Below are 16,171 nucleotides of genomic sequence, written 5' to 3'. Positions count from 1 at the left end.
TTAGCATGATCAGCATAATTCACTGTATTTTCCTCCTGCTCCTGACGAGTCTGTAAAGTTCTCTGTGGACCCATAGGTGGAAAACTGGGTTGGAACTTTGAGAGCAGTTGGGTCAGAAGGGAAGATCAATCCAACTGCTCCTTGCTTCTATGTTTTGCAAGTTTGTTTTTAGCTCTTCATGGTCTGCATGATGGTCCCTATCCTTTAGACTGTCACTTTCTTCCTTTCATCTACATTGAGTCCACATCCCTGGAGGTGTTTAAAAGGTGTTTAGATGATGTTCTTAGGGAGGTGGTTTAGTGCTAGAATTATGTTAGGTTATGTTTGGACTTGATGATCCTGAGGGTCTCTTCCAATAGAAATGATTTTATGATTGTATGATTTCAGTAAGCAGCACTGTGCATACAAGCTGTCTGTGTTCTTCAGGGTTTTACACTCTTTCTTTGTCCCTGACTTACTGCAAGTGTTTAGTTGCATGGGGTTTTTTTTGTGCATGAATTTCTAAAAACCTGCAATTTAAAATCTGATGGCAGGTGAAAAACATCTTGAACCCAGCAATGTATTCCCCTATGGGCTTCTGGTTTTGGGTCACCCTGGGTTGCAGTGTAAGGACTGAAGACCTGGAAATGTGCTTATGTGATGAAAGGGTATATTGAAGAAGATAACATTTTGCCTCTTGTTCCCCAGATAAATTCAATACATATGTGACTCTGAAAGTGCAAAATGTGAAGAGCACGACGGTAGCTGTGCGAGGTGACCAACCCTGCTGGGAACAGGACTTCATGTTGTAAGTACAGTGTTGCACAGCGACGAGGTGCTTGTGCTTGAGTCCTTTCCCAGTACTGATGCTTATGTAGAGCTGCTGTTGTGTTGTGTAAACTGCACTGCTTTTGTATGTGAAATGCACAAGCCTGGTGACGACCTAAATCATTTGCTTTTCTGTTATACACACTGACCTGTGCTGAAGGAGATGTGTGTTGGAAAATTGTCCCTGGCCACAGACTGGCTGAAGTAGCCTATGTCCTTTAATGGCGCCAGCTTGCCTTGGATTCTTGTTCTTAGCCCCATGTGTCAGGGTGCAGCGAGGGCTGGCTGATCCTGTGGGGACGGGGAGCCAGGAGCAGAGTGTGGTAGGATCACTGGTAGTGCAGCATCCACACCAGCCTAGCCACACAGAATCACAGAATGTCAGGGATTGGAAAGGACCTCGAAAGCTCATCCAGTCCAATCCCCCCGCTGGAGCAGGAACACCCAGATGAGGTTACACAGGAAGGTGTCCAGTTGGGTTTAAATGTCTCCAGAGAAGGAGACTCCACAACCTCCCTGTTCCAGTGTCTGTCACCCTCACTGTGAAGAAGTTTCTTCTCAAATTTAAGTGGAACCTCCTGTGTTCTGGTTTGTACCCATTACCCCTTGTCCTATCATTGGTTGTCACTGAGAAGAGCCTGGCTCCATCCTCTTGACACTCGCCCTTTATATATTTATAAACATTAATGAGGTCACCCTTCAATCTCCTCTTCTCCAAGCTAAAGAGCCCCAGCTCCCTCAGCCTTTCTTCATAAGGGAGGTGCTCCACTCCCTTAATCATCTTTGTTGCCCTACGCTGGACCCTCTCCAGCAGTTCCCTGTCCTTCTGGAACTGAGGGGCCCAGAACTGGACACAATATTCCAGATGTGGTCTCACCAGGGCAGAGTAGAAGGGAAGGAGAACCTCTCTCAACCTGCTAACCACCCCCCTTCTAATCCACCCCAGGTACCATTTGCCTTCCTGGCCACAAGGGGCCAGTGCTGGTTCCTGATCGTCCTGCTGTCCACCAGGACCCCCAGGTCCCTTTCCCCTACACTGCTCTCTAATAGGCCATTCCCCAATTTACATATAGTCGCACAGTATTGGTGTCTGGTAATGATAATCAGCGTCAGACACAGCCCAGCAATTGCTGGTCAGGTCCATAGTGACGAGGCAAGTCTGAAGTTGAGCTGGGAAGTCGGTCTGTGGGTTGTCTCTGTGTTGATGTGGTCTGTGGCCGGGCTTCAGCACGGCTGCAGCAAAACTGGAGATGAGCACACCTAGAACAGAGCTTAAGCAAGAACTGAAGGCCAGTGGCTGAGCTTAAATGGAGCTCCTGTGCCATAGGAAGGGGGTGTGGGTGGAGGCCACTGGTGTGAGGGTGGTCAGGGCAATTAAAGGCTGTTAGTGCACTCAGGGTCTCAACAGTGTGGTCCTGGTTAGCTTGGTGTGGGAGCTGCTCTCGAGTGTTGTTTTCTGCCATTGGCCTGATGCCCACAAATGTGTTTTCCAGGTCCCCTACTGCAGCTTGAGGGGCTGCCAGTCCCTGACATGAGCAGCAGAACCAGTTTCAGCTCTCCAAGGGTTTCTGGTGCAGTTGGCACCTCTGATTTGCTCTGGTCCTCATAGTCCTGACACACAGCCAGGGATTTCTCAGTATCTTTTAGAATGGTGGGGTTTTTTTGCCGGTGGATGAATGGTTCATTGATACAGTGCATCTGCTTCTGTTTTTACAGCTTTGTAAGACAAAATGGACTAAATGTACTAAATCCTGGACTCCAAATGCTTTTCTCTGAGCTTGGTGTACACACTGCTGTTTGGGGGGGATGGTGTTTCATTCATCTTGTGGAGTCAAAGCTAGTGCTGCTGGTGTTGAGTGGGACTGAGGTGTTCACATAGTTTACATAGCAGAAGACCCACATGAGATTTTTTGAGTATGTTTCCCAATCCAGCAGCAGTTGGTTCTCACCTGCTGAAAGTGGGAAGCTCTTGCCCCTGGCTGAGGAGTTCACCTGGGTCAGTGCAGTGTTGCTGTCATTCCTGTGCTCCCAACTCCTTTTGTTTTATTTTTTTTTTCTTTTTGGAGATGCTGCTTTTGCAGCAGCACATGAGGTGTGTGCTGCTGCGCAGGGTGTGGAGCCCCTCTCTTGTCATCTGGTGAAACGTGATGAAACACACATCTGGTGTGCTCCTGAATGCCACCACCACTGGCGTAAACTGTACAAGACTGGGGTTACGTTGGGGCAGGGAATGGTACCTGTCTGTCAAATCATACACAGTACTCAGACTACTAACTAATTCTTCCCGTGATTTGTGTTCAACCTGTGCACAAGAATTAGCTTTAAACATGGCCAGCTACAGAGGAGGCTACTCACCAGTGATTTAAGGACGGCACTTGTGTGGGGTGATGGCTCTCACGATTGCTCCTCCTTCTTCCCCTCACACAGCTCCTGGAACTGCTCTGCAATATCAGCTGGGAGCCTAGCTAGCCTGCTGTAAGGTCACTGTGCTGCTCTGTAATTAGTTGCTAGGCGATATGAAAGCAGAATATTAGCTGAACTACCTCACCATTATTGTCTCTGCTTTAGCCAGGCAACAGCACAGTTGTTCTGGTGTTTCTTTACAACAAAAATGTTACACATGGCAGGAAACGTGTTTTGCATGATCCTGCATACATTAAGCTGTCCCAGGAGAATTAGAACTCATATTCCAATACTACTATTCGCTGACTTGCTCTTTTTCTTTCTGGAGTTGGCAAAGGCTTTTGAACACAGTAGTTTGTTTCTGAGGAAAGGATGCTTTTACTGTGTTTTTGTTTACCTTTTTAAGGAGTATAATAGAAGAATAGACTACAGCCAAGAAAACGTTTTCTCTCTGTGTTTGTTGTTTTTGCGTCCAAACTCCTTGTGAGATATAACACTTCAGAATTTGGCACTGTGGAGATTTTTGAGATTTGCTTATTTACCAAGCCAATAAAGTACTTTAATGTTGTCTTTGTGGACATCTTCTAATTTTGCAGCTGCTTTAAAAGGACGTGAGTATTTGCAACAAGCACCACTTGAGTGAAAGTGCAAACTGATGTCTAGAGCATGATGATTGAATTGCTGTTGAAGTTATTTAGAAACATCTTTCATTTACATTCTGTGTGTGTGGGAGGGACACTGAATTCCAGTCTCAGCTCTTTTGTTCTTCAAAGCTATTCTGCATCTAACCAGAAGGTGGAGAGAGGGAGACACAAAGACAGTCAAAGCCACTGTACTGAAAATCTTTTTATTTTTTTTATTCTTATCTGGTGACCTGTCCGGTGGAGTTCCGTACAGAAGCCTGTTGGGTGTCTTACGATCAATATCTTGCTTGGTCAATGTATGTTGAAACAAGGAACATGGTTTTACAGTGTGCCTGAAAATAGGCTATTGCTTCTTCCCTTCCCTTTCTGGCCTCACATTAATTCAGCCTGTAAAAAATCAGTAGTTTCTGTTGTTATTGCAAGTTTGTGCAATCAGATAAATACCATCTTGCAAGAGGCAAGCAGTGGAAGGGCCGTGCACTGATGATGCTGGTGGATAGTTGTTAGCTTGTCTGTATTGAGTAGCCATATTCAAACACCGAGCCAGAGGCTCAAGTGCAAGATGCGAGCAGTAAACTCATAATAAGCCTGTGTAACAGCTTTATTTTGTACTATGCAGACTGAGTCACCCGATACTGGACACTCCTGACTTCAGCTCCTGTGTTCTTAAACAACAACATAAGTATTTAGGTTTGAAATATACATTAATGTGCTTTGCTGTAGCATTTTTCTGGAACCTTGTAGATACAATATTCTCTTTTAGATTGGTAAGAAGTCTCTGGAGCAAAGCTCGTATAGGTGCCATGATGGCTGTCTATAGAAATTAGGAACTAATGTGCTTTTGAATTCCCTTGAGAAACTTAACGTGGATTGCATTTGGACAGAAGGACAGTTGGCAGCAGCACTGTGTGTCCACAATACCTGCTTTTGGGGATTATCAGTTGCACTAGGGGTAAGTCCTGAGCTCAAAGAAGTAGGAACAGCAGCCTTTCTTCATAACAAGTGAGACGGTTGTGTCAAGAGACAGCTCAGGATTCTCCTCCACTTTGTTGTTTTTACCGTCATTAGGCTGTGCTTGTGTTATGCTGTTCTGAAGCAGGCATGTTATAAACCAGCATGGAAAAGGGCGGCATAAAATGCTGTGAAGCATTGGGAAGAAGTGAATTTGAGATTCATCCTTTCCTTACAGAGAGGGAAGGTATTAATTCAGACCTTCAGATAAGTATTTCCAAGAACTTGGCACTAAGTCATGTGGCTACATTGCCACTTGCTGCCAGAGATTTGCATGGCTCAGAGCCTTGCAGTGTCACACAGAGGAAGAAGCTGGTGCTGGAACAGAAGCTGGTGCAACGCAGCTCTGAGCCATAGGTAGTGCCGCTGATGCAGCTGTGCTGGTTTGGGGATTGTTACTTTTGGCATGAGGCAGCTCCACTCACAGGTAAGTATTGGCATGTTTGGACCTGCCAGGGTACACTTGTGTCGCTGTGCTGCCAAGGGAAAAGAGACGCCCGTTTTGTTAGAAATGGGGCGCTTGATGAGAAAGAACAGCACACCTCTGGGTTTTGGCCCAAGATACGCTGCTTCCTCCTGTGTACATAGCTGCAGAGAAGTTCCAGACTAGCAGTCAATGCATGAAATAGTTCAGGGTTTTTAGTTTGCAATCTTTCTGTAGTTAGTGTTAAACTGAGAAATCAGTCTTTAGAAACCAGCGTTCCCTGTGAGCATGAGTCGCCATGACCACACGCTTCTAGAAGCTCTCTGTAGCTTGACACAGCGATGTGGAAAGAGTTCACTGGTATAATCATGGTCGTGGAGAACAAAAAGCAGAATTAGGTCGTATTCTGCTTTTTTCTTACCTGTGCTGTGGTTTTCTTTTCTTGCAGTGAGATCAGTCGGCTGGACCTGGGCCTGATTGTTGAAGTATGGAACAAAGGACTGATCTGGGACACGCTGGTTGGGACTGTGTGGATTGCTCTGAAGGCCATTCACCAATCTGATGAGGTTAAGCTGAAACAGATGCTTTATTTTGACAGCTTCAGTTTTGGTCATTAATGTGTTAGAATTCTGGCCTGGTGCAACCCAGGACTGTGCTTTTCAGCAGAACTTCTGCTTGCAAAGCCAGGAAGGCTGGGTGAGGGGAGAGGGCTGTTGGCAGCGCTTATTAACAAATTCTTTTCTTTTTAAGGTGTCTACCAATAATGAGACGAAAACTGAGCTTAAGTAGGGGTCTTTGGTCTCATTTCACTCATGTGGACTCAAAAAACAGGGCATAATCTCTTAAGGAGTGCATGTAACTGACAAGTACCTGAATTCTTAAGGACTGAATGCTTAGTCTGATGCTCAAATTTCTATGAGCTCCCACTAAATACAGAGGGTGCCCTGATAATAGACAAGCTGGACCAGAGCATGTCTACATCATCTTAAAGCTTCTGGGTGCAGTCTTAGAGGGTGTCTAGTTGTGCTGATATGAATTGAAAAAAGTAGGAAATGGGATGTGCTAATGTCTGTAACTGCCCTAATTACTGTATTTGGCAGTTCTTGCAGCTAAGCAGGACATGCGTGGTTTTTTACCTCAGATTTCAGTTTTTTTTTTTTTTTAAGACTATTGAATTTGAGCAGAGAGAGAGGGGTTATATTTTCTGTAAAAGCAAGAAAGCGGGGATGCCCAGCAGTGTGGCCATGATGTCCAGCTGGTGCTGTGCAGGCTCCTTGATCTGAGAAGGCAGCAGTTCTGCGAGGAGGTGCTTGCTGCGTGTCTTGGTAAAGGCCTTTGAGATGTGGGAGGAAAGCTGCCAGCATGTGATGAACAGATGTTATTTGGTGTTAAAACGGACTATCAGGTCTTGATAATACTCTAAGGCTCTTCCTGGAGTCTTTAATTGTAGAAAACATGTGTGAGTTGCTGCATAAAGACCCGCCAGACTTGAAACTTAACCTGTGGCTTGTGATTCACAGGAAGGTCCTGGGGAGTGGTCGACGCTGGAGGCAGAAGTTGTAATGAAACACGATGAAATCTGTGGAACCAAAAACCCTACTCCTCATAAAATTCTGCTGGACACAAGATTTGAATTACCTTTTGGTGAGTGCATTTCAGTAACTTAGCCAGGACACTGACAGTGGAAAGAAAGTGTTTGGGAGCAACTTCAGATTTATAGTTGAGTTGTGCTCATTCACAGTTCAGCCAAAATAGTTCAGTGCAAATTAAAAAGCTGATGTTCATTTCTTGTTTGGCTTCTTTCTAACAAGAGCAGAATAAATAAGGAAGATTTGGTGATCTCGGGGTGCTGGAATGTTTAGACTAGCAGCAGTTTAAGAAACTATTAATACTATTTCAAGATTGTGCAGTCAGACACTTTGTTCCTGAGCAGGGAACATTCACTTCTTTGTATCTGGACAAGTTTGGCTCTAGAAGAGGTCAAGTGTGTTGTTAGTGATGTTTTGTGGTAGGTACACTTAAACCCTGTTAGAAGCTTGCGTTTTGATTAGTGAAACATTAATGCTCAATGCTCCTGAACACTGATATACACTGAATTACTAGTGGTTGAAAAGTACAGAATGTGGAAAAGTAGCTAACTGGAACAAACCCATCCCAAGTGAAGTTGTGTGTGATTTTTTTTTTTCTGTTAAATTTTACTTAAATCTAAATAAACAAACCCAAACAAATGAACAGCCCCCCAAAAGGGGTTAACCAGAATGCATCCAAGGCTTATGTATCTTCTCTTTCCAGCTCTTAGCTGACTCTTGGGATCAAGAAGAAGGAGAGACTTGTGGTATTTTTTGTTTTCTGCACTGGGTGTTGAAGTGTTTCAGTTTTATGTCATTGCAGTGCTCCTCTCTCCACCTCTACCTGTTGCTTCTTTTTCCTGCCAAGCCCCTGACAGCGTGAGCAATTTGTATCACGCTCTCGGCACTGGTGGAGCATTTGTGCCCCCACTGGCATTTGGCCAGCGACTGCCACGATTGCCCATCTGTTGTGGGAAAAAGTTAGGTCATCCATTAGTCTCATACTTCCCTTCCTGGTGCAAGGACAGATGTAGGCTTTGGCCCTGCAGCACTAAAATCAAATAATATTGTATTTTGTGCTGCAGGAGCTAAGCTGGGTACACAGTTTTGAGTGCACAATTGGCTAGATAGTGCAATTTTGGTTGAGTGTGATGTTTTGTAGGTGTAATGGGCACTGCTATTTATCTACAGTGCAGCGTGTAAAGGGGAAAATGTAACTGGTAACTAAGCTGTCTAATGTGGGTCTGGAGCCATCCGCCTTCCTCATGAAAATGTTGTGGTGATTCACTGTTACTGTCACCCTGTCAGTGGGAAGTTTATTACTGAAATCGCTTGTTATGTGAGAAGAGGAACAAACTTGCTTGATTTCCTTGTAGGGTGAAACTTTGGTTCTTTGGGGCAAGTGTCTGTATTTCTGGGAAGGAGAGAACACAGGCCACATAGCTGAATGCAAAGCTTGTAGCCACTGCCTTCTCATATGAGTTCATTCTGACATTGTTGCTTGCAAAACTGTCTGCTTTAAAAGAAAATTAAGTTCTGATCTCTTCCCATCTATTCGGAGAGTATCCAAAAGAGAATTTGCTTTCTTCTGCAATTTATGTTATGGACTGCATTACATTTTGTGATTGATTCATTTTTTTAAGTATAGGAAAACAGGCTCCATGTAAATGTAGATGCTCTAACACATAATGGTTTAGCAAATAAAAAATGTCAGCTAGTAGTGTGTTTTCTCCCTACTGTGTTCAAAACAAAAGACTCTTTTTTTGTTTTATTTTTTTTTACACCACTGTTTTAAAATGTGTGATGTTCCATAGAACACGGAATTCTGAGAAGTAGGATTTCACGCAGAAAACTAAAGCCATTAAATAGCAAGCTTTTTGTGACTGTTCTATTTTTAGCTGATCACTTAAAGCACATCTATTGCTTATTGCTTTGCTTACCATGCCAAATACTGAAATAGCAGGAACTTCACACTGCTGTATTGAAAGATTTTTATTTTAGAGTGTGAAAAGTTGTCTGTCTGTCCAGTGTTTCGAGGAAAACGAGGATGCATTAGTTAGCTTAGTCAAGGATTCTGCTGCTCTTCACTCAAAGAGTGTTGCAGATTTCCTTGTATCTTCTCCATTTTCAGTCTGCTGTGGTGAAGTCAGAAGCAGGCTGAGAGGTAGTAGGCACCAAGAGTGTGGGGTGTTTCTCTAGAGGATAGTACCTACCCATGTCACCTTCTCCAGTGGTGCTTCCCTTCACACAGTGACTGAACATCTGCCACCAGAACAGAGGGGAAGGACCCTGCAAGTTGCATTAGTCTCAGTCTCCCTGCCGTTGAGCTGCTGTGAGGCTTGGAGGGATGCCTGGAGGCGCTCTGATCACAGCCCTGCCTCTGCATCTCTCCTGATGCGCGTTGAAGTTGGATTCCCTCTAAGGGGAGGGTTGCAGTATGGACGTGTAGTGCCCCGTGTGTGGTGTCACGTGAGCTGTGAACTGCTGCTTTAAACTTACGCTGAGAACTACATGGATCATTGATGTGCTGTGGAAGTTCTTAAGTCAGCAGCTCTGTTGCTGTAGATGTAACATTTCAATAACAGCATATTTGCAGGGACACTTAGGAGTGTTGTGTATCACGTTTTGTTTCCCGGGTGAAGATATCCTGGCTGTTGTAGATACATGACAACCGGAGTGGGATGTGTGCACACGTGCACCTTGTGCTGCTTTCCAAATCTGGTAAAAAATGGCTGTCTAGGATAGCAGTTCTAAGGATATAGTGTGTTATTCTGTTTGCATGTGCTGCCTCTGTCACTTCTGACTGCTCTGTTTCATTTAGATTAGGTGACGCACGCAGATGCCTAAGAGATAATAAATAAATTTGAAACCCAACAAAGCTGAAGTCCTTGGTGTAAAACATGATTGTATATGCAAAGAGATTTAGAAACTGATTTGTTATTTGCACTGTGTTTATCCTGGATTAGTTTGCTACTTCTGCTTCCACCTGATATATTCAGGATTCTTCCTCCCTGTTATGTCTTCTCCTGGCACTCTGGATACTGGCAGGAGCTAAAGCTGAAATAAATGCAGAATGTGCTCATGCTGCTAGTGGTAGTATGTGACTAGGCAACTTAAGAGGTTTGCGTGTTGTTGTTGTTGTTGTGTTGTGCGTATTTTTTTTCCCTCTTTCCTCTCCATATGAAATTGGTTTTTAGTGTTTACCAGGCTTGAGGTTGAGAAGCAATTGTTTCCTAACAGAGTCTGGTGAGAGTTGTAGTCTCTGCTCCTGGTGATGTAAAAATAAGCCTTCCTGAAATCATCCAGGACTTAAATTTAGTTAATGCCCAGATTTTTGATGGGACAAAGGACATCTATGATGGCTGTGATAGATGCTCCATGTGTCCCATTGCATGTTCCAGATGCTGCTCTTGCTTTGTGTTGGCAGTGTTGTTAGTGTGATACTAGCTTGTGCTGTACAGGGAGAGCGCAGGTCTCTGGGCCCTTCTGCAGTGAGCACCAGTGTGTGATAGGCGATGGTGCTGGGGACCAGACTGTTGTCTAATGTTCTCTACCGGCCCTGTATTCTTAAATGTTCAGTCTTGCAGAAACAGAATACCTGAAAATGCCTGTAGAAGTGCAGCATAGCATAAACATTTGAAATGTGAAGTGTTAGTAAGAGTTGATATTAACCCCCTAGGGTGCAAAGCATTTTTATGCTTGGTAGTATTTTAAAACCAAACAACAATAAACTGCTTTCTTGATGGGAGGAAGTGGTTGTTAGTGAAAACAGGCTGGAGCAACTTGCTCCACTGACCATATCTGCTGCTTCTCAGGAGAAAGACAGGCGTATCAAGGAAGGCAGACAGTTTTTCTTCTTGGTTGGTTTAGAAAGTTTGCTGCTAGGGAAAAGACAGTCTTGCTGTTGTTGTATTGATGTAATGAATGTGTGCTGGTACAGACTTTCTGAGATGTTGCTTTTCGAGTGTAAGATCATGCTGTTTAAAAGAAGTTTTACTCTGTCCCCCAGTTTTCAGAGGTGCGGTGGCTATGTGCGAGTCCCTCACAGGAGGAATACTCAAACGCTTTTGTCTCACAAGCTATAGCACTTTGGGTCTGTGCCAGGATGTTTCTACTAGATAATTGGAGTGAAACGCTTTTAGTGTTCTCACCATTACCAGGCTGGAAGCATGCTGATCTACATCCAGCCATCAGGTGGAATAAATTGTGCTTTGTTGTTTTATTGCCTTGGGAACTTTACAGAAAGAGAAGTGCTCAGCTCTACATGAGCGTTATTTCAGTTATTTCAGTGGGAACTTGTCAAGATTCTCGTACCTCTTGAAAGGGAAGAAATTGGGGCTGGGAAGAAAGAAAGCCAGATGAAGGCTTGTAGGAAAGCGGGGAGAGAGAGAGAGGGTATCTCTTTTACTTCCAGTGCTCATTCTCACCTGTGTATACCTGGGGTATGCCCCAGCCAAGGACTCACTACCTGGGAAAAACTCAGGTGACACAAGGTGATGTGCAAGGAGTAGAGCAAGGACCACCAAGCCTGAGGTGGAAAAAAGCTGTAGGGCTGAAATTTGTGGTTATTGCCAAGGTAGAGATCTCTTAAGAGGGAATACTGTCATGTTTAGGTACCTGGAGGGGTCTAACTGTGAGTGAAGTGGTCTGTACAGATGCAGTAAATTCTCCAATTCCTTCCTCAGTCTGATGACGACTCCATATTGCAGTGTCCCCATTTCTGTGGTGATGCAGTGTGTCAAGGCACCAGGGCCCTGGGGGCTCTTCACAGCCTTGACAGCACCGAGGAGCCTCACCTGGGACCTCCACCCACACCCTCTGCTCATGGGCCCAGGGTCCCCCCACAGCTCTGAGCCTTCACTCCGGGGCAGTGCTGTGGGAGTCACCGATTCACCGCCTCAGCTACAGCTGCCTCTGTGCTTATGGACCCAATATATCCAGGTCCAGATGCGGACTGACTTCCAGGCTTGACCTCAGACATACCTTGTCACCATGGACCAGCTTGCTGATCTGGGCTCCTGGTTGAACCTGGCCATGATCTCCAGGCCTGCCCTGCTCACCTGGCTTGGGCACTGTAAGATGGGGCCCTGGCCGGCAAGTCCCCTGCCATGCCAGTCCTGAGATCTCCCCTTGCTCAGGGAGCAATCAGACCTCAGTGCTCCCTGGCACTCAGAGAAGATGTGGGTTACAGCTTCCAGTTGGAGATGGCAGTAGGAGCAGGGACAATAAAGCTTGCAACCTCTTCCATGGTGGTATCAAATTAAGAAGCTCCAAAAGCGAGTGAACAGATCTGTCCATCTTCTGTTTGTTCTTATTCAGCAGTTTTGTTTCACTGACATATGGCCTTGCTTCTCCTGTTTGCCAAGCTGGATAGAATCATAGAATCATTTCAGCTGGAAGAGAACTTCAGGATCACTTAGTCCAACCATAACCTAACCTAACTCTAGCACTAAACAGTGTCCCTAATAACCTCGTCTAAACACCTTTTAAACCCCTCCAGGGATGATGACTCAACCACTTCCCTGGGCAGCCTGTTCCAATGCCTGACAGCCCTTTCTGTGAAGAATTTTTTCCTAATTTCCAATCTAAACCTCCCCAGATGTCAGCAGAGTCCTGAGCTGGCATCCGGTGGCCTCTGTTTGGACTAGTTCAGCTTCTTGTATGTAAAAGTTAATGCAGCAAAGTAACTTGGACTTGTAATCAGAGCTGAGCAGTGGTGTAGGAGCTGGCCAGTGGATGTGACCTTGCAAGCAGTCAGCCTGTCATCTCAGAGCTAGTGATTTCCATTCTCTGCATTTCAAAGAACCAGCTTCAACAAAACAGCTAGCTGAGGTGCGACACAAGTGGATGGTGAGATTAAAAAATAGTTATAAACTCCTTCCTCAAAAAATTGATAATTCTGTCCTATTGTGCATTTATTCTTCTGAGCAGGTGACTTGACTCAAGTTCATGGGTCAGTTGCTTCTTGTTTAAGGTTTGCTGTGCAGTAGCTGTACTGCCATTAGAATTAGTGACAAGTTTCTCTTAAGATCAAGAAGGTGTCCTTAAAGTAGCAACTATCTAGACAGCAGCAGATTTTTATCTCTGACTTGCATAAGAAGCTGTTTCAACAGAATAGCAGCAATCCTGCACTAAAAATCTGATAGCTCTGTTTTTGAAATGGGCACCTTGGATTTGTTGTTCCTGTTTTGTTTCCAAGAGACACATGGGGCTCCTTGGTTTCTGGGCACACCACTAAGCCATGGTCTGTGGGAAAGTGTTGAAGCCTACCCCGAGACAACTGCAGTTCCTGCAGCGCTGATGGTAATCCGTTGCTTCATCCCTCCCAGATCTCTTTAGTCTTGATTTCAGGCTCCAGACTTGAGTTGTTTTGACTCTGAGCTTTAGTTATCAGTTCATGAGTTTTTCTTCATCTTTTTAGAGAAGTGATAGCTTTTCTCACATTCCGTAGGCTTTAACATTTGGATTGATTCAGGCCCTTGTTGGCATTTGTCTACCTAAATCATATCAGGTTGGATGCCGATAGCCCATCAGTTAATTGTTGTCCTCTTTCCATATCAGTTCTGTCCAGATTTCCTTTGAGTGCCATCCCTGATTTGTGTAGAGCTCATTTAATAAATCTGTGCAGCCATGATCCACAGTCCTGATGATCAAAAGCATGTATGCTTTTCTGCAACTGTGATTGATTGTGGAAGACTCTCTCACGTTTCCCTTACCTTGTTTTCTAAGAGCATGTAACAACAAAGCAATGTATTCTACATCAGAAAGAGAAACTGGGTCTGTATATCATGGTTAAAATAAATCACTTTGCTGATCTCTGTTCAAGAAAGGAGAAATAGGTAGGGTTGTTTTTTTTTTTTTTTTATTTAATGCATGTTTTCTAGAGCCAGATACTAAGTTTCCAGTTCTCTGCAACTTTCTCAGGTAAGACCCGTTGTATCCCTCTTGTCAGAGTGAAACTAGTTGTGTAAAAATATGGTGTTTTTTCTGGTAGAAAGGTGTAGACTTTCATTTGTAGTCCACAGAAATACTTCTGAAACTTCTAATTCCACTAGATCCGATGTGTTCCTTGTCCTCATTGAAAGTGGTTTGTGTTCTGGTACATTGACCACTATTATCTCCCGATGTTTTGGGGTCACTGGCTTCATAAGGTGATGGTCTCAGAAGTGAGAGTGGCTGTAATTTTTAGAGCCACCTTTTCATCAGGAGACCATACCAGCCTACTTGTCCCATTCTTGCTCAGCATATAATTGCATCCATGTTCGCGGGGTGCAGTTCATTGCAGGAAGACAGTCTTGTTAGGTGTAAATGTCTTGGCTCCTAAGGAGGCACCTCAGTGTGTAAAGACTAACAAGAGATGGGAGAACAAGCTCAACTAGTATTATACTCATCCTCATTAGTCAGTGTTGGGGATGTTGAGTCTTGCAGGGCTGGTGGTGCCTTGCTGGAGCGGTCCCTCTGCTTCCTGCCTGTATGAGCTCTGGAGCTTCTGCTTCGCTGCTGTTTCAGGCCACGAATACCCAACTTTCAGAAGTCACTGTTCTTTCTTGGAGGCAAAAAAAAATCCAACAAAAACCACCAAACCCAACCTCAAACTTTTCTTTCCAATATTTTTACAGCCCCCCATCCCTAAATAAATTACCTAATTCTTCTGGACTGGGAGCCTAACTAATGTTTTTTCTTCCAGTGGGTTATTTCCCTTAGTGCCGTGCATCTCTTGCTGTATTCCTTAAGCACTGTTTGTACCTAACTTGCCTTGTGTTGAGCTTTCATCAGCAGTTCATCTGCACCTCTAAGGGTGCACTTGGAGAGATGAAATTTTGAGTGGCAGAAGTCTGTGTTCCCTTCAAACGATTAGGACATTATATTACTTCAAAGTGTGAAACAGAAAATAGTTACCAAAATAAAGGTGATAATGCTTGCTTTTTGCTGTCAGTATAATCTTCCAGAAGGTAAAAGGGTTATTGTGATTTCATTTCACAATGAAGTTGCAGTGTGGTGTATAAATAAGAGCATGTTTTCATGTGAATATGACTGCCTGTAACACTGTTCATTACCTCAAAAGATATGGCCTATTGCCTGCAAAGGAAAACAAGACACAATTATTATTTTTTGGTATTTAATTTGTGTCACACCAGGTATGTAAGTAAGATGTGCTATTCAAAAGATCTCTTGTTCTTTTGAGGTCATGAAAGCTTCCAGAAGAGGCTCTTGATCTTGCTATGTGTTATCAAGCATATAGCAAGTGTATTAATATCACTGTGAAGTGGCTCTTCCTAAAACTAATACTTGAATTAAATCTGAACCAGTCTGTCTTACTCTTTCCTACCTTTGTGCGGTGTGCATTTGGTTAATCAGCTTTCAATAAGAAAGCAATGTAAGTCCTTGAACCATGTTACTATTAAGAGTGTTTATTTTCTGAGTGCTAACATAAGACAGTCATATTACTTTATATATTACTTCAAAATTAATTTTTTTGTGCATGTGGTGTTTTTTTTTTTTAATTGGATGGTGTGATCTGTTGTAATGCTACTGGCAATAAATGCAAATTCATGTGGTTAATGGTGTGACTTACTTTTTTTTATAGATATCCCTGAAGAAGAGGCCAGATACTGGACCAGAAAATTAGAACAAATAAATTCACTGGGAGATGATGAGGTAAATATGTAAATAGATTAATGTAGTCCTGAATGCTTTATAACTTGCTTTTATTTTTTGTATTGGGTCCCTGTGATTAAGGTAACTACTGAACGTTCATCATGTACAAGTCTTCGTGAATTGTTTACAGAACTGTTTTCTCAAGTGTACTGATAGTGTAAAGGAGAGGAACATTTTTCCACATGCTGGAAGTGCTCAATTAGCAAGAACTGTTCTGTTGAAGTGCGTACACTCAAAGGAAAGGTAATATCATGCATTACCTCACAAGAGAGTGAAGCTGGTTTTGACAAGCTATGGTAGGTTCTCTTCATTTGTGAAATCAAGTCAAAAAGGACATTTTTGCAGTTAGGCGCTTCTGGGAAGAAAACAGAGCAAGAGACTGAATATTTCTTGGAACCAAGGACTGTTGGAGCTTTTGTCCTAATCCAGTTGTTATTGGCTTGGTTTATATGCATCTTGTACCTGCCTGCTATGGCTCTGGTTTCCTGTTTTTTCTACTGTGTACTTGGCTAAACAGCTATTAACTACAATATACGTTTTTTTTTTTTTAAGAGATACTGTAACATGATTAAAACTTTTCTTTACAGTTCACACTGTTTGCAAAATAAGGCGTGAAGTTTAGCATTAAAAAAACCCAAACAAATCCCAAACCTCAT

General features: G+C 43.6%; 1 protein-coding gene across 3 annotated transcripts in view; it reads left to right on the top strand.

Annotated features, from left to right (window-relative positions):
• The window catches only part of UNC13B (unc-13 homolog B), a 222,614-nt gene that overhangs the window by 29,105 nt on the left and 177,338 nt on the right, over window positions 1-16,171 (top strand). For all 3 annotated transcript variants that reach the window (XM_065860354.2, XM_065860353.2, XM_065860351.2), the window contains exons 3-6: window positions 688-787; window positions 5,738-5,855; window positions 6,810-6,933; window positions 15,445-15,515. In XM_065860354.2, the coding sequence (XP_065716426.1) occupies window positions 688-787; window positions 5,738-5,855; window positions 6,810-6,933; window positions 15,445-15,515 (413 nt within the window). The remainder of the gene's footprint in view (window positions 1-687; window positions 788-5,737; window positions 5,856-6,809; window positions 6,934-15,444; window positions 15,516-16,171) is intronic.

This window comes from Patagioenas fasciata, chromosome Z (assembly GCF_037038585.1).
Source record: "Patagioenas fasciata isolate bPatFas1 chromosome Z, bPatFas1.hap1, whole genome shotgun sequence".
Taxonomy (NCBI): Eukaryota; Metazoa; Chordata; class Aves; order Columbiformes; family Columbidae; genus Patagioenas; species Patagioenas fasciata.
The sequence above is the reverse complement of the archived record's forward strand: the minus strand, read 5'-3'. Positions and strand labels throughout refer to the sequence as shown.